Consider the following 24,454-nt stretch of genomic DNA (forward strand, 5'->3'; position numbering starts at 1 on the left):
TTGTCTCTCCTCGATGGCAGTTGGTAAGTTGTCTCTTCATATTAGCTGTCATTATTTCTGCCCAATTGAACATGGTCGGATTGAGACATTCGAGAGCCAACTGGAGATGGGTCTTCGATGCCTCGTGTTGGGCTTGGGAGCCCGCTGCCCGCATCACCATAAATAGCATTGCATGAAGAACCACGTCTTCCACCGTCGGGATTTCCACCTTCCCGCTTTTCATTTTGCGTGCCCGTGGGCACACTCGTGCCATCAACATCTCTAGAGGGTTTCCCTCGAGTCGCTGCCCCTCTAGAATTGGCCTCTCACCATGACGAGACAACCCAGTTAGGAAATATACGTCTGTGGCATCGAACTCAATGTCTCAGCCTCGGATTATGAATTTCCCATCTGTCGGATTCCAGGCACGAATCAGTAGCTCTAGCAAATCAGGTTGGGCCCAAAGGTGCAAAGTAAGGATGAATTTTAGCAATGCGCATCCACGTAAAGAAGTTCGGCACCCATCATTATCATCGTGCGTTCGTTCCTGCCAAACAAATGCCATTAGGACCTGCATGATGAGAAAAAATTAATTAGAACTTCGTTTACAAATTTCAACTCATAATTTGCACAAAAAAATCATCACGACTGTTTTTAAAAGAGTCGTGATGGCGCGAAGTTGACAGTTCAATTTTCTCGTGGTCATTGCGGAAGTACATCATATTCTCACGATGATCGGAAAGTGTTATGTGTAAAGCGCACTCAGTCATCGTGGACCGGAGCGGCATACCCGTGATGACCGAGCGGTGGACTCCGACTCAAAAATCCGTCTAAACTTACATGTCTAACGCCAGAATGCATAAAAAAGATATTGAAATGAAGCACAGGAAGAAGCCTACTTACCTGGTAGAAGTTTCAGGATGAACCGTGGATGAATGAGGCCAAAATCAGCTCGCCAACCTTGCTCAAGTTGGTGCTCCAAAATGCTCCAAGGTGAAATGAACACTGCAAATGGTAAAAATAAATGGATTACCCCCCCCCGCTTTTATAGTAATTTTTGAAAATTAAAAAATTATATTTTTTAAAAAATGTGGGTTTTTCTCATTTTTATCACATGGTTAGTTAAAATTTTGGTTTTTTGACTATGTTTTCACATATATTGTTCATTTTATGTCGAATGGGTTTACGTTTGACGTGTTTTGTGCAGAGCTATAGATAGTGGAGTTATGTCATGCTTCATGTACACTTGGTCCATAAAGTTTTCTTTAATGTTATTTTTTGACTTAAAAGATGAAAAGATAGGCAAGTTATTCCTTTTGACTCGTTAAAAGAAATAAGGGATGGTCGAATTTAAGCTCTTTTTCGATCGTGTAAACACGAAAAGATTGCCAGGCCTTTGTCATTTCGGGTTCGTTGCTAGTTACGAAACAACGTGATTTCGATCACTTTTATACTTTTTCAGGTCGAAGTCACTAATCACGAAAAGTACTTATTGATCGTAATGGTCAAGTGATTCTTTCGAGTATCATTTTATACTTTTTCGGGCTCGAGAGACACAAATCTATGAAAAAGGACCCCCCTGGAGTTTTCTTTTCTGTGTCTTTTTCAAACTCTCTAAACATGAAAAAGACTCCGAGTTTTACCTATGTCAGACTTGTTAAACCCTGACGACATTGCACTCGTCACCATGACGAGACTTGATCTTCTCCTCCCTAGGGCTCATTAAACTACTACTAGGTTGGATTCGATCGACGGTCGAACTTATATTACAAGCATATGCTATCCCCTTCAAGCTTGTTTTCCAAAATAATTGGGGTACTCGCCAGTAATGGTGGGGGAAAATTTGGAAATCATCATTGTCAGCTAGTCACTCTTGAACATCGACACTTTTTCTTCTTGTCGGGTTGGGACATCCAGACATCGTCATTTGGCATTCTACGGGTTTGGGTTGCCATTTAGCCTCATTCCATCCAATTCACACTGTCTCCATCGAGCCTCTGATCCCTTGGTCCCTATATGCTACCACCCTCCGGAGTCGTGTCGTTGATATGTTCAAGAGTATAATCCTTTTGCAGTTTACATCCTTGCCTCCTCCTCTGATACTCTGTTTCACCATCTACCACTTGTTCCTTATCTCATGTCGTTGATGGGGGAAACATTATGGCCCTCCTGCGACGGGTCGTCTCCTATTGACATTAGCTCATTATCCATGAGATTGATCTAGAGATCCCCTTTGGTACCTTAGAGCTTGCATGCCTCAATGGAAAGTTCTTAGCACCTGACGGTCGACTTTCATCATTGGTCATCGATTGGGTGATTCCACGAGTGTTCTACTTCAGCTCCTTCTTCACACTTCGTGGATTGTGCTAGACAGTACCTTGAGACTCGAGAGCCATTGGCATTATTGGTGGTTTCTCTCGCGCTTGTTAACGGTTTTTATCATTAACCGGTAATCAAGCGATTTTCTATCATGCTCGACCTCAATGCATCTATTCGGATGTTAGAATTTGTACTACAACCAGTTGGGTTCAAGACCCCGAACTCAGATTACACATGTTTGGGCTGTGTGGATTGGTTTGTGATTACATGACTCATTGATGGATGGTTGTGACCATACTTGAGTCTTCATGGATGGTTGCGACCATACCTTTGTCATTATCATGCTCTTATTAGCTAGATGGCTGCATCCATACCACATACCTCATTCGTATGTCTTTTGGATGGCTACGCCCATGCCTAGACTACATGTATTTCACTATCAGAGATATCAGTTGTATTTGCGTACAGGTTCTTCCAGATGGTGTTCCGGCTCAGTCAGTTTCATAAAGAATTTCACCCTCCCATTCTCTCGGGCTTCATACTTTAGGGGGCATCTGTTACATAGTAATTTGTCACTGCCTTCATCCCAATATTTCTACTGTGTCATGTGTCCAATTCAAACATGCTCATATTGAAAAAAAGCTCTCTTGTGCTGCCAAATGACCCACTTTTCCTAAGTTATCTGCCTCATCACGACTATGGACTTAATACACGTGCTGAATGGCACTTATAAACAGTCCAGCCACACTTTCAGCGCGGAAGCACATCTGATTCCTGCGATGGTCCGATTTCATGCTCCAGCGCGAGGTTACTTATTATATTTAGCAATGATCTGACTAGCTACATTGCTCACTAGTGATGTCAGCACTAAAGCTCAGTTATGCACTCGTGATGATCCATATTGGGCGAATTTGTTCCAACAGTCGACCTTTTGGATGACTCCAGACTTGGTTGTTGGCATAGTTTGTGTCGCCTTTCCTCCTCTGGTGTGGTAGTTTCATCATTTGTGCTACCTTCCTTGGAGATAAGCTCACTCTTCCACCTTTCATGGAGACTCCTTCTCCTATTTAAACTCTTACCATTGCTATGCTCTGCTAGTTGGATAGTTGGCTAGTTGGTAAATTCTTGGATTGAGAAGTGCTGTTAGTCTTTGTGAGTTTGAAAATAGCTAGTGTGAGTGTGATAGATGTGGGATTGTTGATAGCTCGTGGAAGGTTGTGAAGTGCCCTTAACTTTGTGTAAAATTTATGAGTGAGAGAGAATTTTGTAGGTTGGGAGATCCATCTTCAAAGAGTGAATGCTTGAAGAACATGTTGGCTAGATCCCTTTGAGAGGCTTGTGGCATCAAGACTTTGGTTGTAAGATTGCTCTTATTTCATTATTAATATAATCTCAAAGGGATCCAGCTTGTGATATCACGAGATGTAGTAACCAGCGTGCTCATTATTTCTTAAATGCCTTCCACCTGCTCCATTTGGCCTCAAATAAGATATCCCATCATGAACAATGACACCAATGGTCACTTCCCAGTCAACCCGCATGGCAGCGCAGCCCTCCATTCGCAGTTGAGAACCCTGTGACATTCTACTCCTGCGTGCACCTTTCAGAGAACGCAGCTCCCAGGTAGAATAATTTATAGTCCTGTGCTCCCTTTCAACTGCCTGAAGCGCTAAGACTATCCTTCCTATGGCTAGTCAGGTGGTCGCACCACCTGTGCAGGGCTCCATCCCGCCCTCCAACATGGTATGCAGAAAATCCTCATCTATCATTGTGGCAATTGGTGCCACATGCTCTACTATTTGCAATGCGCTTCCCTGGTTACTACATTTGGTGATATGCGGTCCTAGCCATGGCAGCAGACTAACCAATTCTCGATGATAGTCCTCTAATTCGTTAGAATGATCGTATGCACCTTGCCTTGTTATCCTTAGTCTGTTGACGAGAAATGCTCCCTTTATTTCGTTTTCTAGCCATGTGACCTTTGCGTCCAGTAAAACACCTTTCTTCCTTAACCGTACCCGGTCCTTTTCCAGTTCGCAAAGTCTAAAGTTTCCCCGTCGAATTTCTTTCTAAAGTCTTATATGTTTTGCTTCACGCAGTTGTGTGATTTATTCATTTATGGCTTCGCGCATGGTCGAATCTATGGTTGCTATTACGTGTGGACTTGGATTTGCATGCTCCTTCGAGATTACAACCCCCGCTTCATATTGTGGCTTTGGAATTTTTCTCGCAGTCATAGTCTTGCACATGGTCCTATAAGCCCATCGAATTGCTGGTATGTGCAGGTCCCAGTCAGTGCATTTCACATGGTGGACCCTATTTAGCACTTCACATGCCTTATTAAAGGCTTCCCCGCTGATAATCCTTGGTGTGCTTCGTCTTCTCTACTTCTACGTTTTATTCATGTTTTCTATTAGGAGAGTAGTGTGTGTTAGTGCGGGCTACGTACCATATACTTGTATCCATCTCGAAAGGTGGGCATGAAATTTGTTTCGCCCCTTAAAACTTGCTTTCATCCATATCTGAGGTTTTCCAAATCATGTAAGCGTCACCCTTTTGTAGTCGCACCAATCCTCGAAACTCTGTTGGTGCATACCCCACCACCTTGCGGGTGTAGCGCACAGTGCCCATTTTAGAGCATCGAACCACTGTTGTTCTGGTACTTCACTTTCAAATTTGTTTAGGAATTCCTCCACTGATGTCAATCCATCATACATGGGCAGATCCCTTGCCTCTGTTGCTACACAGTGTAATGACCTTATCATCATGTTGCAATTTAGCGTGGTTACCTCGTGTAACCGGTTCTGCCATTGTTCTACTTCCTCGTCCGAATCCGAAGTGCAGGAGCTGTCATGCTCACATGAAATTCCACCGTTTGCTATCGAATTCACCCAGTCCTACTCTCGTGTAGTTTTCTTGTTGATACAATCAAGATCGTCCTCACTATCATCGTCGCGCACCGGTTCAGTGTATCGCACTCCTTCGGTAGGATCTAGCAGTACTACTATGCTTAGTGAAATTTTCTCAAAATCATTTTGCGCTTCTTAAGGTTTATGACTCCATTCATATCAGTGGGACAGGATGGGGATTTTTATCATCAGAAATTTCTATCACTTCGAAATCCACCAGTGCGCTCGCGCCTTCAATATCGACTGTTACTCCTTGCAATATTTCCATGGGTAAGATATTATGTTGGTTCACCATTCGCAATTGAATAGGAGACCACTACAACGCGGGCCTACCCATGCATTCCCATGTCTACTTTGGCAGTACATTCATGTCCGATCCTAGATCCAGAATTACTTGATCCCTCACATACTCTCCGATTTGCACAATCAACCTCATTTCCCTTCCTCTTTGTGATATATGTTTCCTGAGATTTTGTACTAGCATGGCTCTCCTGACCCAACACACATACTGATAAGTTCCTGCAGTCCTTTCACAACCCTGTTGTCACACAACAACTTCATACATGTCTCCAGAAAGGTAGTGAGAATTGAAGGATCCATCTTCGGTTCTAGTTGATCCTTACTACCTAAAGTGGAGGCCTCTGTGAAGCTCTTCTTAGCTTCCATGAATGTCTCCTTCGTGCGTTCCAAATCAAATTCAGGTTCCTTTGTAGGAGCCTTGCGAACCCACACACTTTCTTCAGGCTGCTTACCTTTGTCATCCCCTGTTGTGATACTGCTCCAAAGCACGATGTTCACATTCAGATCCTCTTCGCGTGGCTTAGCCCTCATCATTTGTAGATTCTGAGTTGGGGGAGGCTAGATTATTCCCTTATCACGTAACCTCGCTATCAGGGTAGGGAAATCCTCTGTCTCATGGTCAAACTGAGTACAATATAAACATGACGCTCTTGTTGGATTTGTACAATTGCGGGCATAGTGTCCCGACCCTCCGCAATTGTAACAAATCAACTGTCTGTGACCTCTTACTTGGCCCATTCCACCTTGACCTCGGCTGCGCCCCTGAAAGCCATTGCGCGCCAGTCTTGTATTTTGATCGAGGGCTCGTGTTTCAGTCTGCACCCTGTAGGTAGGGGTTCGATCCGTCATTAGCTCATAACTTCTGCAGGTGTGCTCGTCATGACCTACCAACCCGGAGAAATTACAAAACAATTGTTGGGATGTCTGTGTATACTTCTGCAATAGGTTATAATTGTGTGTAGCATGTTTTCCTCCTATCTAACAGATTGCCCACCATAATGCAGGCACCGCACTCGACCCTACTTGTGCCTCCAGATTTAATGGCATCATCCCTCCTGCTGCCAAATAGTTCGCGAAGACTGGACAGTGATGTTTTTCATGTCCCTATCCCTTGCATTTGATGCACCATACCTCCTCGTGCACCTCTGGGCAAGTTGTTTTGTCTTGTTTTAAACTCTACATTTCCAGGCATAAATTTTTGAATTGCATGTGGATTTGTTGAAATCCTAGGCCAGGATCTTGTATAGGGGTTTCGTGCAGTCTCATTGCAATCTCCAATGCTTCAGCCTAGGTGGATAACTTCTGCTGCGACAGTGCCATCCTCAAATGCGGCATTAGGGATGCTACAAACCATGCGTGGTGCTGTGCATCCATCAAGGTCATGTTGGCTTCATGAATCATTCCCTTCAACCTCTGATCCAGTTCCCAGGGAGTCTCGCCTGGAAGCATCACAATCTCCTTAAACCCAATAATTGACTGCATCTCCAATTTTGGCCTGCTAAACTCCTTGTTCAGTGTGGCTTGGATTTTTGCGATACCTTCATTTGGGTTGTCATTAGAGTGTTTAATTTACCACGTTAGTGCACGGTCCTGCAACGTGCTTACCAATGTTTCCCTCTTTATGTTGTCATCCGTAACCCCTTGCACTTCCCATACCGCTTTTACAACAAACCAAAACTAGTCCGGATCTTCGTTTCCTACTCCTTTGAATACCGGTAATTTTATTGCACACACCATACTGAACTGGGTGGGTGGTGGAGGTGGTGTGGGTGGAGATGGAGGTGATGACGGTGAAACTGGTGGCGGTGTAGGTGGGGGTTGTATGTGCAAAATTCGCTGCCTTATCAGACTGATCACGCTTCTCAGAGAAACTTTCGTGAGCTCCTACTCGCTCTCTCGCGAGGGCATAATCAAGGGACTAGTCTTTAATTCTTTGCTACTTCTATTTCTGTAGATCTTCCCACTTCACGTAGTCCCAAACATTAATTTATTCGCTAACCTACTTTTTGTACAGTAGCATTTTAATCCAGGTATTCAAAGATTTAATGTAATTACCTCGCGGTCCTTTAAGGAAACGTCGTTCCACCTCACTATAGCTGACTGATGTGTCTACCATGAAATTGGTGATTAACCCTCCTATAATCCGATCAATCCAATGGTCCACAGCACGCACAATATTATCTTCCAAGGCTTCTAGTCTGTGCACCAATTCCGGAGTCCACACAATTGTTTTGTCGAGCCTACACCTCCCTTGACTGTCTGCTAGCTTCACGATCCACTCATACAACTCAGAGGGGAAGGATGCAAAGAAAATCTCGTGGATTTCCGTATACACGTAGTGCTCTAACCACTATTCCTTTGATACTCGCTGATTCCTATTTTCCTGTGCCGCGAACTTGTGAATTTTTCTGTCCAGCCACTTTCAATTTCTTTCTTTGTCAAATTCCAGTGGCACGACATTAGACATCCCTTATGTAGATCCCGGTCCTGGCAACGGAACCATTTTTTGGCTTAGTGGGGCCTGACCCAGGTTTAGAAGTGATTTAGCCAAACAAATCCCAGCACTATTGGCCCTTTCGACAACAGTCCATAGAGAGCGGACTGAGGTCTCACCCAAAGTAGTATGGGAGGGTGCTAGAACCAGGTTTCCACACCCTGGGGATGTCTAATGATTTCAAGTGGTCCGCGATTCGATCCAAAACGCACGTCACTACGCGCACTTACTCGTACCTCGTAGCCTGAGGTGCTGCCTTCCGCAGCCCTATTCCAGGGGCGAACAATGTTATTACCCAAGTTCCTACTCATAGTCCAATATTAGTTGATTTACTTAACTTATTTGTACACTTTCAGTTAACAATATTCATAATACAAGTGCATGAAACAAATAAACAATATAATTGCAAGTAACATCAAACATGTAATAAATTAGAACAGATACACAGAATTGGTAATAGAACTTCTCTTTATTATTCTATTCCTTTGGTTACAGACTTGACTCTACCCTGCGCACTCAACTGTAGGGGTTCACACACTCAGCTGCAGACTCTACTAGACCTCTGCGCACTCAGCTGCAGAGCCTCTTCCTACTACTACGACCCAAGACACTTAGACGTTTCCACTACACTTCGCTACCTTCAGACTCCATTCATTCATTCCATTGATTCCTTCCATGACTTTACAACTTAGAGCCTCGCTCTATTTATATAATCCCATGGTCCGCGGACCATGGGTAGGATGACACTACATTCAAAACTTAGGGCAAAAAGCCCTATGATTCTATCATACAATTCGCGCCTGCAATTTGTGGAGCTTTACAATAATATTCCTCAAAACTTGGGCTTTGAGCCCCAAAACATGCTAGGGAGGGGGGGGGGGGGGGGGGGGATATTCCATGCCCAATAGAGGTGATATATGATATATGGAAGACTTATATAACAAAGGTGTCATATATATAATTGTTAGCAGGGAGGTGTTATATATGGCTCAACGTAATACCACCATTCAATGCGAGTTATACCGCCTATACATACTACACCACAGTCAACGCAACATCAGGTTCACCACAATGTATACCATATGTCGAGAGGATGTATGGATGGAAAATACAATGGATTGTTAGATATATATATGGATGGAATAATATGATATATAGAGGAGTTATACGGGGAGAAAAATACTGGTCACAAATTGTTCAACAAAGAACTATATGACAACTTTTCTGACTGTTCCAAGATTCCAACATTATAACAAATCCAAAAAGAATATGTTGAGGGATGTAAATAGTTTCCTTATGAAAAGTAGTGCCCAATATAGAAATGTGAAAGCATAGTGCCCATAGTACTATTCACATAGGAGGGGAAGGAGGTAATCCATGTCAAGGTCATGTCATAGTCACAATGGTGCCAAGGATTTCCACACTCACCGCACCACAACACCTCTAGGTAGCACACCTCCGGCCACAACATCTTTGGATTTAATGCACTAGCCACAACGCCTTCAGGAAACACACCATTCGATGCATCAAATCACTCCAATGTTTACATAAGGCAAAGAAATACCTCTATTATCACTCCTCCAGATCTCCAAGGCTAAGGAAGAGTCCAATTGAGGTAACCACAAATCAATCTTTTAGCTTGGTAGCTAGTCCTACCAAGTCGGAGAGGGCTCTATCCAAGGGATCACAGCCATGAGGGCTAGATAGATTAGGGTTTTAGGCTAGATGTAAAGTGCATGGGGTTGTTTGATTTGATTTTGGTTGAGTAGTCACAAAGATGGGTGATTTAGGTTAAAGGGACTAGGTCAGGGAAAATGAGATATGATTGTAGACATTCAAAGGGGCAAGGTAGGTATGAAGGTTAACACTTAAAAGGTGATTTTATGAGATGGTTTAAGACTAATGAGGAGTTAGGAAGAGCATAAGAGATGTATTCTTCCTAAACTAAGAAAAAATGGACAAAGTATGATAAATTACCCAAAACAAAGCATGAGCAAGCATGTATTCTACCTATCAACTTGAAAATTACCATGTAACGAACATGAAATGGTTTATGAACTGATAAAACATTCACACAAATGATCACAAAGAAGAAATAATGCTAAAAATTTATACCACATGTATCCCAGAAAAATAGCTGCAACTCATCTATTGAAAATTTCCAAAATCTGATACAATAGTCTCTGATCACTAGTATAACATCCCTTCTGAATCCGACCTGTAAAATGACTAAGAAAATACATAATATAGGCCTAAAACCAACTCATCCTAGGCTCAGGGGTAAAATCCATGAGAGGAGGAGCTATTGCAAGAAAGGTTGAACTGATAGCTGGACTGTAGAGTAGTCAAAGTGACTCATCCCTCACTCTAGAAAAATGATTCATTATATGCCACATAGGCCATTTAATTGATGTATCTACCCTAGATAAAAGTAAAAACATAATAATTACATCATATATATCAATTACATGAGTAAAAAAGAATTTCCCATATGTAAAATGCAACTTAGAGTGAAACAGTGGCAATAGTGGATGTTAAACACACATGGACAGCAAACAATATGAAAGATAAATCATGTGAGTTCATTTTTTATTAACATGAGATGTACATTTATAATACAGTGTTGTGACTCTTGGGTTTCAGATCCCAAGGTCCCTTGGACTGCTTAGTCTTTTTGGCTTCCACACTAACCCTTTAGGATTAGGTGTCCAACATTCCCCCCCTTAATCCGAAGGGTTATGTATGAGTCCAAGAAGAGAGCTGTAATACAAAATGTGCAAAAAATGCATGGCAGCACTAGGCTAAATGTGCTCTATGAAATGTTGGTAAAAAGGGCGGTGGTTTAAGGATGACCACCAACATTGGAACGCTTAGTGCAGTTCCCAGAACTCTTCCAAAACTGGCAAGAAACTGAAGTTTTCTGCTAGAGGAAGTGATCCTATTGTTTTAAAGAGGGAAACCTTCAACCATAAAAGGGAGGTCTCACCCCGCATAAAAGGTAAAACTTCAACCTGAAAAGGGAAGTCTCAACCTGTGATGGTTTAAGGATAACCAACAACTCTGGAATGCTTAATGCAATTCCTGGAACTCTTCCAAAACTGGCAAGAAGCTGAAGTCTTCTGCTAGAGGAAGTGTTCTCAATCCAACTGAAGTCATGTTCATGGGCATCTTTGTCTCTGGCTACAACTCTGAAACTGGTGTGGCAGGTTGTGGCTCAGGCTCGCTTGATGTGACTTTGAAGCTTGTAGATGACCATCATTTCCCCCCCTGTTAGATACAAGGTGAGAAGATGGAGAAATCTCAACTGCAAGACTGTTCAATACTCTGGAACAAGTTCTGACATGTGTTTGGAATATCTTCTTGGCTGTTGATGCCCATTGCCAAGAAGCGATCCATCCAAGATGAATCTTTGTTCTTGCAGGTGGTTTGTTTCTGAAGCATCTGTGTGAAGAATGGCTGGTTTTATGACAGTGCTCACATGGATGAAGATCAAAACAGTGATCTTTCAGATGGCCAACTCGATCACAGTGTTGGCATTTCACGATCTGTTGTTGTTGCTGTAGAAGAGGGGCAGAGTCTGAAACAGCTGGAGGTGAACTGTCATGAGGAACAAGTGAACTGTCATGAATGAATCCAGCACTCTGAAACTGAATAGGCTTGGCATAGTCTGGAATATGAAAGGACAAGTCCTTGTCATATCCAAGACCAGTTCTGTGCTTGTTGTGGACAAGCTGTTCCCAAGGTCTGATGATGGGCTTGGGAAGTGCAGACTGAGTTTCTGCATCTGCATATACAACTGCTGCTTTATTTGAATGAACTGTACCATTATTAACATGCTGCTGATGGGTGGTTGTCTCAATGTTCTGAACAAAAACAGGTTCAGAATGGTGTCTATTTTGATGTAGCTCTTCTTGCTGTAGCTGTGATTCAAGCTGCAAAAAATCGATCTTTTCTTGTGCATCATGCAGGCAGGTCTGAATGTCACAAAGAGTTTCTTTGTTGACTTTTACCATCCCATCGACAGTGGAATGAATTAGGATATTCAGTAACTTTAATGCATCTTCAAGTCTGGTCATTTTCTTCACCTCTGTCTTTGTGAGATGCCTGAACACAATGATTTCATCCAAACGATTCAAGAACTCAGGCCGAAAATATTGTTTCATTTCTTCATTCACAAGACTCTTAATCCTTGTGTAACTGCTGTCCTTTTCCCCATAATCAAGATCGAACCCAATTCTAGCTCCTCCTTTCTCAATCACGCTGCTTCCTACATTAGATGTCATAATCAAAAGAGTGTTCTTGAAATCTACAGTTCTACCCTTACTATCAGTTAATCTTCCATCTTCTAGAATTTGAAGCATCATATTGAATACATCAGGATGAGCCTTCTCAATCTCATCAAAAAGGACCACTGTATAGGGTCGCCTTCTCACAGCTTCAGTCAGCTGTCCTCCTTCACTGTAACCAACATATCCTGGGGGTGAACCAATCAATTTTGAGACAGTATGCCTCTCCATAAATTCACTCATATCCAACCGTATCATTTCCTCCTCTGAACCAAAATAATAAGCTGCTAGTGCCTTCGCAAGCTCTGATTTGCCAACACCAGTTGGACCTGAGAAAATAAAACTCGCAATTGGCCTGTTGGGATTTTTCAAACCAACTCGTGCTCGACGAATAGCTCGACTGATTGCTTTTATAGCTTCATCTTGCCCTATGACACGGTGATGAAGAGTTTCCTCCATCTTCAAAAGTCTGTCAGACTCATCAGTTGATACCTTTTCAACAGGAATACTTGTCCATGAAGATACAATATGTTCAATGTCTGCCTCTGTCACTGTTGGACCCTCATCATTTGCCTCACTCTCAGCTTTTGATTTTTCTTTACCCTTCTCTGTTATAGCAACAATTTGTGCCTTCAACTCCATCTCCCGGTCACGTAGCTCTCCATCCTTTTCAAAGTCCTGGCTTCGAACAGCTTCATTCTTTTCTTTTGTTATTTGTCTAAGTTCTTTTTCAAGCTCTCTGGCCTCCTCAGGAAGCTGTGCATGCCTCAATCTCACTCGAGAACCAGCCTCATCAATCAGATCAATTGCTTTGTCAGGAAGGAAACGATCACTGATATATTGATACGACAACTTTGCAGTAGCCACCAAAGACTCATCAGTATAACGAAGCTTGTGATGAATCTCATATCGCCCACGAAACTTTCATGCCATATTTTCTTTCAGGCGAAACATTCTGCTAATTCAGAACTGACACAGGCTGTTTTGCTACCAGATATCGAATTAATCTCCAATGGGGGGTCCCGCATTTGATTGCTTGAGAAATCCTCTGGGTGCCGTAAGATTCATGTTTGATAAAGCCGTCTCCGCAGGGGCTGATCCCTCTAAGCTTGGAATCTGCTTGTCGATGTTCTTGGCAATAACAATATGTTTGATGCAATGTGGGATGCAGCAAAATCCATGAAGGCCGATGGGATTCTCTCCCGCTAGACCTTTGCTACTATTTTTACTTTCTATGCAATGGCAGAGAAGGCGAACGAGGCGATGATGACTTTTGAGGCAATGATGACCGTTTCAACAATGGTTCATGACATATGTCAATGGAGCAAACTTCAGAGCAAACGTTACATAACCTTCAACGCAATTTTAACAGCTTCTCAAACGTTTTAGGATCAGCAGCAGTTCAATTCTTCATTCCAATAATTAATCAATACATGGAGACCTTTTATATCAACCCACGAACATGGATTTCAACGCACAGTGAATCACATACTATGCATCGAATATTTACACTATGAACCGAATCACACCATTCATATACACCATAAATCGAATAGCATACTATGAATCGAATCACGCCTTTCTACTGCCTGTGACGCTTAATTAAAATGAATGCCATTAAAATTTCTGACTGTGAGTAACAGAACGTTCCAGCGATTCATTTCTAAAAGGTAACGGGCAACCTCATAATTCTCAGGACAATCCTCATACTCCACATGGAATTGTAGCAGACCACAGGTAATGGCAGGCACTCAACGCATTCAAACAGGTGGTCAGACAGCACAACAGAAGAGCAGGAGAATAATGTCGGACCAGTGTTCAAATGTCAGGTTTGTATGGAGCATAGCGCAGGGAATATAAATAGAATATGGCAGAAAATAGTTATAGAGAGTGCACAGAGCGTAGGAAAGAATATGGTGCAGAATGAGGAATACAAATCTCAATAAGGTGGCAATTCTGATTAGTAGAAAGACAGAACTGACATGTAGGTAGAGACCACAAAACAAGTGGCTCAAATATGAGCAGGGCCAGAATTCGCCTGCTCTGATACCATGTTAAACACACATGGACGGCAAACAATATGAAAGATAAATCATGTGAGTTCATTTTTTATTAACATGAGATGTACATTTATAATACAGTGTTGTGACTCTTGGGTTTCAGATCCCAAGGTCCCTTGGACTGCTTAGTATTTTCGGCTTCCACACTAACCCTTTAGGATTAGGTGTCCAACAGTGGAAGATTGTCAAACGTGCAGCGACCTAGTTAAACGTGCAGTGACCTGGTCAAATGTGCAACGTCCTCTTCACGCTGAATTTTAAATGACTTCCCAAAGTCCAAATCTATCCCAGGATAGCTCATTGGAAAGCGTATCTTGTCTAGTTTCCAAAACGTCCCTTGGTTTTCAAAATGGTCTTGATTTGTCTCTCCAAAATTGCAATCTCCCAAGACTACTCAAACGCGCAGTGACCAGGCCAAAAGGTGATTTTTTGGTAGTTTTTTACCCTTTTGGCTGACCAGTTTTGCTCCAAATGTTTAGAAAAAGTATAGGGTGCATGTCCTAATCATTCTAAATCCAAAAATTCTGATCATTTTCTCATTGGTTTCCCAAAAAGAGAGCACAAAATCCAAGGTGCTGGGCGTTTGACCATTTCATTGTCAAGAGCGCCCTCATAGTGTCAAACGCGCAATGCCATCTTCAGGGCTATGTTTGGAGGCCTTTTCAGTGTCCACATTTTCTCCAAGATAGATCGTTGGAAATCCCTTCGAGTATAATTTCCAAATATACCTTTATTTTTCAATTTGAAGGTCATTTCCCTTGTCAAACTACCAATCTCCCAAGACTGGTAAATGCACAGCGACGAGGGTGCAAAAATGAAGTGTTCTCTTGCAGGAAACATTTGGAGGTCTTAATCAACTCCCAATTGAGTGAATTATAGCTCATTGGAAATCTAGTTTTTGTTAAACACACATGGGCAATCAGAAAACAATAGGAAAGATAAATCAGTGAGTTCATATTTTTTATTAACATCAGATATACATTTATAGTACAACATATGACTCTTGGGTTTCAGATCCCAAGGTCTCTTGGACTGCTTAGTCTTTTTGGCTTCCACGCTAACCCTTTAGGATTAGGTGTCCAACATTCCCCCCCTTAATCCGAAGGGTTATGTATGAGTCCAAGAAGAGAGCTGTAATACAAAATGTGCAAAAATGCATGGCAGCACTAGGCTGAATGTGCTCTATGAAATGTTGGTAAAAAAGGGCGGTGGTTTAAGGATGACCACCAACACTGGAACGCTTAGTGCAGTTCCCAGAACTCTTCCAAAACTGGAAAGAAACTGAAGTTTTCTGCTAGAGGAAGTGTTCTCAATCTGTGATGGTTTAAGGATGACCAACAACTCTGGAATGCTTAATGCAATTCCTGGAACTCTTCCAAAACTGGCAAGAAGCTGGTGTCTTCTGCTAGAGGAAGTGTCCTTCATCTGTGATGGTTTAAGGATGACCAACAACTCTGCTGGAACTCTTCCAAAACTGGCAAGAAGTTGGAGTCTTCTGCTAGAGGAAGTCCCAGATTGCCAACTGAAGGCATGTTCAGGCATCTTGTCTCTGGCTACAACTCTGAAACTGGTGTGGCAGGTTGTGGCTCAGGCTCGCTTGATGTGGCTTTGAAGCTTGTAGATGACCATCATTTCCCCCCATGTCAGATACAAGGTGAGAAGATGGAGAAAACTCAACTGCAAGACTATTTAATACTCTGGAACAAGTTCTAACATGCGTTTGGAATATCTTCTTGGCTGTTGATGCCCATTGCCAAGAAGCGATCCATCCAAGATGAATCTTTGTTCTTGCAGGACGTTTGTTTTTGAAGCATCTGTGTGAAGAATGGCTGGTTTTATGACAGTGCTCACATGGATGAAGATCAAAACAGTGATCTTTCAGATGGCCAACTCGGTCACAGTGTTGGCATTTCACGATCTGTTGTTTTTGTTGTTGTTGTTGCTGTGGAAGAGGGGCAGAATCTGGACTAGCTGAAGCTGAACTGTCATGAGGAGCAGGTGAACTGTCATAAATGAATCCAGCACTCTGAAACTAAATGGGCTTGGCATAGTCTGGAATATGAAAGGACAAGTCCTTGTCATATCCAAGACCAGTTCTGTGCTTGTTGTGGACAAGCTGTTCCCAAGGTCTGATGATGGGCTTGGGAAGTGCAGACTGAGTTTCTGCATCTGCATATACAACTGCTGCTTTATTTGAATGAACTGTACCATTATTGACTTGCTGTTCATGGGAGTCTGTTTCATTGTTCTGAACAGAAACAGGTTCAGAATGATGACTCCATTGCTGTAATTCTTCCTGCTGTAGCTGTGATTCAAGCTGCAAAAACTCTATCTTTTATTGTGCATATTGCAGACATGTTTGAATGTCTGAAAGAGAGGCTTTGTTAATTTTGACTGTGCTGTTATCAGTGGACATGATTAGAGTTCTCAATAATTCTAATATTCTTTCAAGCTTAGCCATTTTTCTACACCTTAAAAACTCCAAATCCCACAGAAAAATGTAAGCTGCTAAATATCTTCAAGTTGCACAAGAGAGACCTATAGCTCAAATCAACTAGAGATATCTTGAAACTGTCAAAATTGTACAAATATCACCATACTTTTAGAGATTCTGTTCTTTAAATTCAGCAAATGTTAGGAAGAACAGTGGCTGTAGATAAGTGTAACCACAGAAAATACAAGTTTGTAGCCTTGGGGCTAGACCATTCTTTATGGAAGTCGCTGTAGAAAATACAAAGTTGGCCTTGAATTTGAACAAGCAGCAATAATTTCCCTTCCAAGTGGTCCTCATTCAAGTTAAGTCCAGAAATTATTGAGCGCAAGACAGAACTTGCACCAGTAACTCCTACGCTCAGCTAGACAAATTTAATAACTGATATTCATTGTGCTTCTGCCTCAGAATTGATCGCTGTTTGCATGGGTTAACAATAGGCACGTTCTGGACCTTTCCCAGTTGATATACAGTCACCACGTCCTCAACACATTGGAAAACCAGTGATAAACCTCTGCTCCTAAGCAAATACACAGCAAAGCATGCAGTGCTGGTCTCCTAGACTTATATCTGCTAACTTAGTATGACCCCCACAGAGTAAGAGTAATCTCCATGCATTAGTGTAATCTCAGTTACATTTCACAAAGGTAATACGTCTGACCAAAGTCACAAATAATGCTCACGGACTTCCCCTAAATTTGATTATTTGGCATCTACGCACAAGGGTAGGCCCCACGTCCAGCAGAAAGGTGTACGACCTGGGTATGACAGAGAATGGGTCCCACAAATAGCTTATTCAGTCCAGTCTCCTACACTCAGTCCACAAGAAATTCGTTCAGTAGATGAAATAGCTCGTGGATTTAGCTAAGTCCTCGAACTGCTCTTCCTAAGAGAGAAATGACTTGAACATAAACGACGCACTATTCAAAATGACCAGAAAACCTTGTAAATTGACTCCTCGAACCAGACCAACCCAAAATTTCCGCTACTGCGCACAATACATAGCTCTTCGAATAGGGATTCAAAATAAATTAAAATTATTGGAAATATACTATAATTAATTAATATATTGGTGATCTGTGGGGAACACCCTTTCTCCTGCTAGTTGATGGCCGGGCAATAGAGTGGGGCGCAGCTACACGCCTGTATATTTTCTTTACCAAAGGCATGTCTATTTCCGAACATGTCAACATCCAACGCACATCGTTAGCATTGGAGCCAGAACATGTCTCTTCTAACATACTGCTAGCCGATAATTCTTCTCTGATCTCTGCAAGCTTTCCATCCTTGGAACTAATTTCTCTTGGTGAGAAGTAAAAAATATCAGGAAATGGCAGCGAACTGCAATGGTACAGTAATGTAGATAAATCCTTTTCTTTATTCAGCACAGCATTTACCTTGCACGAAACCGAGCAATAACAGTACGCTTCTTGCAGACTTCTATCACAAGTTTGACAAGAGTTTACCAGTCCTTTGGCAGGCCTGGATTGGGGTCGCTTCGCACCTGAAGAAGCCGATGCGACCGATGGTTGGGAAGACAATGTTGACAGATACTTTTGCTGCAATCGATGCAAAAAATGTTGCTTTCGTTTTTCTTTAATTCTAGATGCTTCGAACAGAAACGACCAAGGTTTTCAGAATGACTTGAACAGAAACGACCAACAATTCTCTTCCTCAACACAAACTATTCAACGCGCACTAAACTTAGAGACCTCCAACGCACTCCGTCAATGATGGAATCCTTCGACGAGTCTTTCTCCCAGCTGATAATTATTTGCAGCCTTGGAATGAATTTTAAATGCAAATAGTCCCTTCAACATTTCATTTCAGCCTTTGGCAATGAAGAAATCGCCCAGAATTAAATACGCTGGTTGATTGACATACGCAGGTGACAGCACGGCTTGCATGTGCTCCATCTTCCATTTTACCGCAGAATATAACCACCATACTCCAGATCCTCCTAACTGCGAAACATAGAATACCAAACGGTCTTCACAGAGCATAAAATACACACTGAAACCAACTCAGCATCTCTGACATAGCCAGAAAGTAATGCAAACATAAATTAACCAGTTCATTTTAGAGAGTGTTTTCCACAGAACCCCCAGGTAGTCAAACCTTTCCTTGCCTGAGCAATACTAACCATTAAACCACCCCTAGTGCACTTAATTATGCCAAGACAAATTTTGACATTTAGCGAAGGAAATAAGTATATCCCACAAGTAGTGAAAAGAGATTTATACAGAAAATTGTGACATAATTATCCAGATGTTGTGGTTGCTTGTGCACAAGTATCATATTGTGCCTCCGGGGATTCCAGCACAGCCTCGTTGTATCAATAACGATTTGCCCATTTACATAGTGCCGTCAGCACACTGGCATGTAAATGTCTGCACCACCAACAACTTCAATTTTTCTTTCCCCTGTTTTACGAAATGTAAATGATGCGGCCTTACCACACAGCTCATAGCGTGACTTTAATTTAACTACAGAATCGGCTATAGGTATCAACTCAAGAGCTGATCCAAAGCTCTTCCTCAAATAATCCCCATCAAGGCCAGCAACAATAACAGTTTTCCCATCTCGTCGAGTGCATAAAACTGTGGGACAGTATGATAATCTTGTTCAAATTGCTACATGCAGATGCATCACAGCACATGGCAGAAGCGTTTTCTGAGCGTTATAAAAAAAAACGAAGAGAATACACAGTGGCGCAGAAGCGTTTTCTAAGACCAACACAGTTCTGAGAAGAATTTCAGTGGATTAGACGGAGAAAACAGTTCTGACGGGGAGCAGGAATAGAATATGTCAGGGCAGCGCTTCTTTTACAGAACGTTTATAAACAGTAAAGAGCGCAGGCATAATTCAAAGGACAGAGCGCATGCAGTGTAGCAGCTAATTATATGGAGAAGCAGCACTGACATGCACATAAAAAAGGCCACAAAAAAACAAGTGGCTCTGATACCATGTTAAACACACATGGGCAATCAGAAAACAATAGGAAAGATAAATCAGTGAGTTCATATTTTTTATTAACATCAGATATACATTTATAGTACAACATATGACTCTTGGGTTTCAGATCCCAAGGTCTCTTGGACTGCTTAGTATTTTCGGCTTCCACGCTAACCCTTTAGGATTAGGTGTCCAACAGTTTTGTCTAGTTATCATTTGACTCATCAAGCAAATCATTTGGACACTCTAGATAGAAGAAAAAGTGATTTTCTCAAAGTCACTCTAGAAGTGCAACAACTCTCTTGTAGCAACTGTATTTTTGACATTTCTATAAAAAAATGACACCTATGTAAAAAGTGAAGAAGGCTTTTTTATCCTTGGCCTATTATGGACAAAAACCTTGCTCACTTTTGCCAAATTCATCCATGTTTGGTCTGAAACATAGTTTGAAGAAAAACCGGCCCTCCGTGTGGCAAATGATTTGTCCCTTGGAATGAATTCTTGAAAAATGATGGGGACATGATTTCTATGAGTTTGGAATGGCCTCATACTTGTTGAAATGACCTCCCTTATGCCTCGTCTACTCAGATGTCTCTGATTCCATATCCAACCCTAGCTCAGTGGGAGAGGAAATTAGGGTTTAGTGTAGGCAAAACAAGGGATTTGGGAAATTTATAGGAATGAAGGGAAATAAATGGGACATGGGGCTTCTAAATTCTTAGGAAAATTTTGAGAGGTAGGGAGGGATGTTAGGAAGTAGGTGAAACTAGAATTTCAAGGATTGAGTGAGGGGAAGGGGTCCAAAAGGGAAAAACACAGGCCTAGTCTAGAGAAGTGTCAAAAGCATAGCAATAGGCTAGGGTTTGTAGAAAAATGATGATTTTGAGGGATAGGAGTGATAAGAAGTGTTTATAAAGGTATATTAAGGATAGGGTAAGGTGTAAGAGCTTCAGGATACAAGTTTTGTTGATGATTTAACCATGGAGGTCATGAAACCAAGAAAAGTGCCCTCAAAACCCTAGGAGAGGGAAATGAGAGGAATGGGCATGGGAAAAGGTCAAGTGAGCTAGATGGAGCGTAGGTGAGTTAGATATTGATGGATAAGAGTGAAAATGAGCCTTCCTTTGGTCTTTGGTGGCCTTTATACCTTGTTTAGATTTTCAAAATTAGTCTTAGGACCCACTTTTTATTTCTCAAACTTGACTTGTCTTTTACAATTTACCTTAGAACTTGATCTTCTCATTTGATTTTCTTGGTGGATTTGGAAACATAATGACTTTGAAACTCTTCCTTTTGGGTGATGGAACTTTGAACTTACAACACTTGGAACCATGCAAATTATTACATATTAAAACTATAAAATTACATTTTTGCTTGAATATTCAAATTACAAACTATTTTGATGATAAAATCTTGTTTAATCTTACTCCTTCACTTGTTGGTCTTTTATGCGGGAGATGGTGTTTTAGTGGACCTTGGAAACCCTAAGGCATAATGGAGACTTTGAATGGCTATGACCATGATGAAAATGACTTTCATGATGAAGACAAGTCATGACTAATGGTATACTTCAACAAAAGGTGAAATGAGCCAGCAAGGGGTAAATTTCTAAAAGGATAAAAGGTAACCCTAATTCAACCTTTAGTGATCAAACTTTTGCCTGATGACCTAGTGGAATGACAAAAATTTCAGACGGGACTCTAATATGATATAAAAGAGAGATTTTGATCACTGGCGGCAGTATGCAAATACTCACTCTAACAACCTCAATGCAACAAATCAATTCTTCAACAATTAGAATAGAATGCACAGAATTTGGCAGGGATGTGCTAGTCTGCAGAAATGTAAAACAAGGGCAAGAGGGAGTTACAAGTGCAGGAAGGGAGCCAACAATAGAGGTTAGGACTTGTGCTCTGATACCATGTCAGGTGAGGAAGTAACTCCTCAAAATGAATTGTGCTTTTGCATTAAGTTTGATCATAGATATATACATGGAGGGAGAGACTCTTGGGATTCATCTCCTAGTGCCTCTTCATATTCCAATTCTCCTTATTTTATATTTACACTATTTTACATCGATTTACCTAATCCCAAAGATTAGGTGTCAACAATTTGCACTATTAATCAAATTAAGTGTACATCTTCCAATTACTTCTAGTGTCACATGATTTCATTAGGGATGAGTATGTTTCTACCACACCTCATATTCCAGTTGCCTCTACTTTTGGTTGTGATCTATGTACCATTCTCCATACAAGATAAGATGTTATGACTAGTGAGGTTAGTGTCATTTCCTTACATAGGTTGGATATAATCATTAGAACTTTTGATTACTTTCTAATTGAGTTCAAGAGGGTTCATGGAGCATTGTACTTTTGCATAAGAATCATTTTCCAAAGGCTCTCTTTTATAACGATGTTCCATAATGATTTTATTGCCAGATATTTACCAAATAAATACATGTTTTTCAACCCCCAACGTCTTGGGATTTTTGAGCTACAAATGAATATATACATACCAATACAATGCAGCTAAATAAGATACCCTTCATAAAAATTAGTTATTAAATAAAATACACACCTCATTTAAAATGGTAGTTATTATTATTATTATTATTATGATAATAAAATGGTAATAAAAAGGTTGTGTGTGTGTCTGTGAGCGCACATGTGTGTGTGTTAAAGTGGTAACGCTTATCATAATTTAATTTTTAATTAATATCCCCTTATGGAGTGGGAGTGGATGTGGTGCATGGGACGCAGCATGTCAATCATCCCACCCTGCACTAATGTGAGGGGACATGCCTAACAATTCCACCCCTTAGCAGTTTAATGCCACAAAATGGTCATTAATTGTCTCAGTGTTTCATAATTATGGTTTTTTGCCTCCTATCCAAGTCTAAAATAATCATGCTATGAATTTAACTCCATTCTTATCCTTGCTTGATTTCATAATTTCTATCAACCTTTTTTTATCTTTGAATGCTCTTCTCTATGATGCTTTCAATTCTTGAAAGGTTTTCCTCAATAACATGACCTTTGGGCTCTACTATTTGGGTTTCTAGTTGGTTTGATTATTTCCTTTTGCATCTTCTTGGTGATAGGGTTGGCATTATTAGAAGTTTCAAGGTTTCCCTCCTTTGTTGGAGCCTTTGCACATGCTCCCCTCTATCATTTGCAAGCTCTCTTGAGAATCTAGTCCTAGATTTGAGCACCCACTATCATTGGATTTGTATTCTATAGTCCTTTTTCTATGCTTTAACACCCCCCACTCCCCCACCCCGCCCCCACAAGTGACTTCATGAACCTTGCTATCAGCTCGATTTTTTTATTATCGTGTTCTCAATTTTGTACTTCCACCATGTCATGTGACAGAGGGCTAGGTGTTGTAGAGGAGAAAATTATTATGAATCATGAGGAGGCCCTTGAGCTCACTAGTGGGCAAAAACCCCATCATGGTGTATGCCACACCTATATGTTGCTTGACATACAATCTGAGCCTATGGAGGTGGAAAGAGATATTGTATGACAATAAGATTGTTTATCTAACACAAACATTGCAGGGGAAGTGGTTTCCAGGGTCCCTAACACTGGTCATACTCGAAGTAGACACAATCAGTGCATGCAAATGATAGTCTTATTTGGTAGATGAAGATGTTGTGGGATAAAGTTTTACTGGACCACAACAAAGAAAAGGAGGAAATTCTTCTTACATTGGATGAGCTTCAATTGTCCATAAAATATTTGGATTGACACCTACAAAGGATCGAAGACCAGCATGACCTCTCTCTTGAATTGTGAAACTCTCTTGGCAAAGGAAAATTTCCCGTTGAAGTGATCCTCTCTAATTCATCTCCATTGGGATGATTTGGTGTTAGTTCTCTTGTTCTACCTCAGGGTTTTTTGCTTATATGTGTGTTTTAGTCACTAGGCTAGATAGTAAAGGTCTACAAACTATAAATGCAATTTTTTTTGCTCTATTATTGGATTATAACATATGGTTATTGAGGAGCTTATAATTTTGTCACTAGTTTGGTTTCCCTAGCAAGAAACCAAGACTATATTTTATGTTCTATTTTAATAAATCAATAAAATCTATAATCTACAAATAAAATAAAATAAAATTAGTTGTTAATGTTAGAATTCATTTTTTACTAATGCTTCATTTCCCTATAAGCTAGCTATAATGAATTGTAAAATCACCTAGAGATTTATATTTACCCAATTGTCATAGTTAACAACCTCCTCCATTGCTTACATAATGGACGTTTTCTACTTATACAATTTCGTGAGTAATGAAATACTCTTACAACTAATTGTTAATAAGGATAGGCATAAAATAATCTATTAATAATCTATAACTAATGTAATTTTCTCTCATGCAAAATGCTCTCCGCGGGCCTCAAGAGGAATCTCACTAATATTATCTCAACTAAAACCTAAATTTTTAATAACATTTAACTTTAACCCATATACAAAGTTTCCTTTTTAATGGAATTTCACCCCTCCCTGCGCTACAAAAAAAAATCTTCATTAATATTAAAGTAAAAACAATTTTTTTTAATAGCATTTAACTTCAACCAAGAAACCCAATACTTAATTGAAAATTCACTTCCCAAAATACAAACTTCAATACAACTTTTTAATTTTAATGAAATTTCA

The 24,454-nt window shown here is 40.9% G+C and overlaps 1 protein-coding gene and 1 pseudogene across 1 annotated transcript; both read right to left on the minus strand.

Moving 5' to 3' along the window:
• Positions 1-364: 364 nt before the first annotated feature.
• On the minus strand, positions 365-13,315 carry LOC149146837 (ATP-dependent Clp protease ATP-binding subunit ClpA homolog CD4B, chloroplastic-like). The gene is made up of 4 exons (XM_089441638.1): positions 13,262-13,315; positions 12,012-13,208; positions 770-823; positions 365-550 (listed from the first exon to the last, which is right to left on the minus strand). Exons 1-4 carry the CDS (start codon positions 13,313-13,315, stop codon positions 365-367), a joined length of 1,491 nt encoding a protein of 496 aa, XP_089297764.1.
• Positions 13,316-17,864: 4,549 nt separating this feature from the next.
• LOC149146838 (uncharacterized) lies at positions 17,865-20,220 on the minus strand (annotated as a pseudogene).
• Between the last annotated feature and the right edge of the window lie 4,234 nt (positions 20,221-24,454).

Source organism: Pinus tabuliformis, chromosome 9 (assembly GCF_031772625.1).
Source record: "Pinus tabuliformis cultivar Carrire ecotype Pingquan chromosome 9, CPIR1, whole genome shotgun sequence".
In the NCBI taxonomy this organism is placed as follows: domain Eukaryota; kingdom Viridiplantae; phylum Streptophyta; class Pinopsida; order Pinales; family Pinaceae; genus Pinus; species Pinus tabuliformis.

Coding starts and splice junctions, on each gene's coding strand:
- LOC149146837 (XM_089441638.1), bottom strand. CDS start 13,315: ATGCGGGACCCCCCATTGGAGATTAATTCGATATCTGGTAGCAAAACA. Junction 13,209..13,261: donor CTGGTAGCAAAACAGCCTGT/GTCAGTTCTGAA, acceptor ATGGCATGAAAG/TTTCGTGGGCGATATGAGAT. Junction 551..769: donor CCACCGCTCGGTCATCACGG/GTATGCCGCTCC, acceptor CTCATCATGCAG/GTCCTAATGGCATTTGTTTG.